Source organism: Salvelinus namaycush, unplaced genomic scaffold (assembly GCF_016432855.1).
Source record: "Salvelinus namaycush isolate Seneca unplaced genomic scaffold, SaNama_1.0 Scaffold69, whole genome shotgun sequence".
In the NCBI taxonomy this organism is placed as follows: Eukaryota; Metazoa; Chordata; class Actinopteri; order Salmoniformes; family Salmonidae; genus Salvelinus; species Salvelinus namaycush.
This window is the reverse complement of record NW_024061408.1, coordinates 312586-314683: the sequence shown is the minus strand read 5'-3', so window position 1 is coordinate 314683 and position 2098 is coordinate 312586. Positions and strand designations below refer to the sequence as shown.

At 41.8% G+C, this 2098-nt stretch overlaps 1 gene segment (V, D, J or C); it reads right to left on the bottom strand.

The window, feature by feature from the left end:
* Window positions 1–516: 516 nt before the first annotated feature.
* On the bottom strand, window positions 517–1708 carry LOC120042444 (the record flags this gene model as incomplete). The annotated part of the segment is given in 2 exon segments: window positions 517–564; window positions 1385–1708. Coding segments are annotated over 2 exon segments (372 nt in total), but the record flags the coding sequence as incomplete, so codon positions are not given.
* Window positions 1709–2098: the final 390 nt, after the last annotated feature.

The window sequence follows — 2098 nt, the reverse complement described above, 5'->3', positions numbered from 1 at the left end:
AGCCCCTTTTCCATGTCAGTGTGGAGAACCACTGCCTCCTTGGTGGAGAAGTGAGGAAGTGCTGCAGCTGAACCCTCTAAACCAGCCACTTATAACAGTATTATTACCATCTGTTTGATATCTAATGGTTCATAGCAAAGTGTTGTTGAAGTGGTTGAAGACAGGTGCAGGTGTATAGAGCTGTAGTCAGTATTATATGAGAGGATCAGAGAGGGTTTTTGTAGAGGAGAGAGGGTATAGTGAAACACTGTGCATAAGAAGCAGCACAGAAATACACTGCACTGTCTTCAGTTCCTCTCAGTTTGGGAATATGTAGATACGCCATTTTCCCAGTTGCAGCATCTCCACTCACAGTAAAACGCTCTTTAAAGGAATCTTCCATGGTAGGATTGGTGAGTAGCACATACCCAATGAGTTTCAGAGCAGTGTTTTGTGCTGCCTGCTGGTACCACAGTATAGTGTTGTAGCTTGGAATAGTATGGCTGCAGTTCAGTTGAACATTATCTTCAGGTCCTTTTAGTATTGCAGTAGGAGTCTGCTGGACGTTGTCTGGTTGTGACAGCCCTGTGGATGAAAACAGAACAACTAAAATCTACAGTATTACTCAACATATTGACAGCAATATATTTAGTAGTAGTAAATATCTTTCATCTGAACAGTGGTTTAGTACCTGTCACCCACAGTGGTAGAGTTGCAACATGTATGAGAAGCTTGATCATGTTGATGGTTCTGGAGAGAAATATCACATGAAAAAGGAGAAAAGGGTTTTCAGATAGTCACAGATGTGATGTCATCTAGTGGGAGTGTCAAATGTATTGTTTGCATCCCAAATGGCACCCTATTCCCTATATAGTACACTACTTTAGACCAGGTCCCTATGGCACCCTATTCCCTATATAGTGCACTACTTTAGACCAGGGCCCTATGACAACCTATTCCCTATATAGTGCACTACTTTAGACCAGAGTCCTATTGCACCCTACTCCGTATTTAGTGCACTACTTTTGCCCACAATCCATAGGGGTTTACACCAAAATAATGTCTCTCCGGTCAAGAGTTTGGCCACTAAAATGTTTTGCCAAAGGGATGGGGTCTTCCAGCCAAATCTCGCTTAGGTCCCCAAAAGGCTAGAGAAACGGGATATGACATTGTAACCGCATAATTTATGTTAATTAGTAATGGCACTAAACTGTAAATACTGTTATACTGTACTAGTCCAGATACGATCAACTTGCTTATGCTGTAATCCATCTCTTTATTAATTGGCTCTGAACCAAACTCAAACCTCAGATGCAGGTGTTGTGATCACTGCTCATAGTTTTCTATCAGACAGGGTTTTTGTAGAGGAGAGGAGGTTCTCTACATCACTGTGTTGGCTGGCTGCACAGTAATACACTGCACTGTCTTCAGGTGCTCTCAGACTCAGTAGATGAAGATACGCCTCTTTCGAACCATCTCCACTCACATTGAAGTGCTTTTCAAATGATTTCTCCATGGTTATTGACTTGTATTGTGCATAACCAATGAGTTTCATAGCAGTGTCTCCTGTTGACTGTTGGTACCAGAGTATTGTATCGTAGTTTTGAATAGTATGGTTGCAGGTGAGTTGTACATTATCTTTAGATCCTTTAAGTATTGCAGTAGGAGTCTGATGGACTTTGTTGCTAAGAGACTGCCCTGTGGACAAAGAAAGAGAGAGAGAGAGAGAGAGAAAGAGGGAGAGAGAGAGAGAGGAATAAAGAGAGAGAGACAGAGAGAGCGAGAGAGAAAGAAAGAGATAGAAAGAGACAAATAGAGACAGAGTAAGAGACGATATTTATTCATTTTAATGACATTCCTATATTTGTTAGACTTCTCTTAATGAGTGATTTAATACCTGTCACCCAGAGTGGTAGAGCTGCCAGGTGAATCAGAACTCTGATCATAGTGAAGAAGACTTGATGGAGAAGATGAATATGTTTCCTCAGTGGAGGAGAGATATGAGTGTCTCCTGGATGAAGCTCTGAGGTGAAAGGAGAGGGGCTGATGTAGTAGCATATGTTATTTAGGGTGGTGGTTAGTGGGCGTGTCAGAAAGTCTGTACTGTAATGTTTGCTCA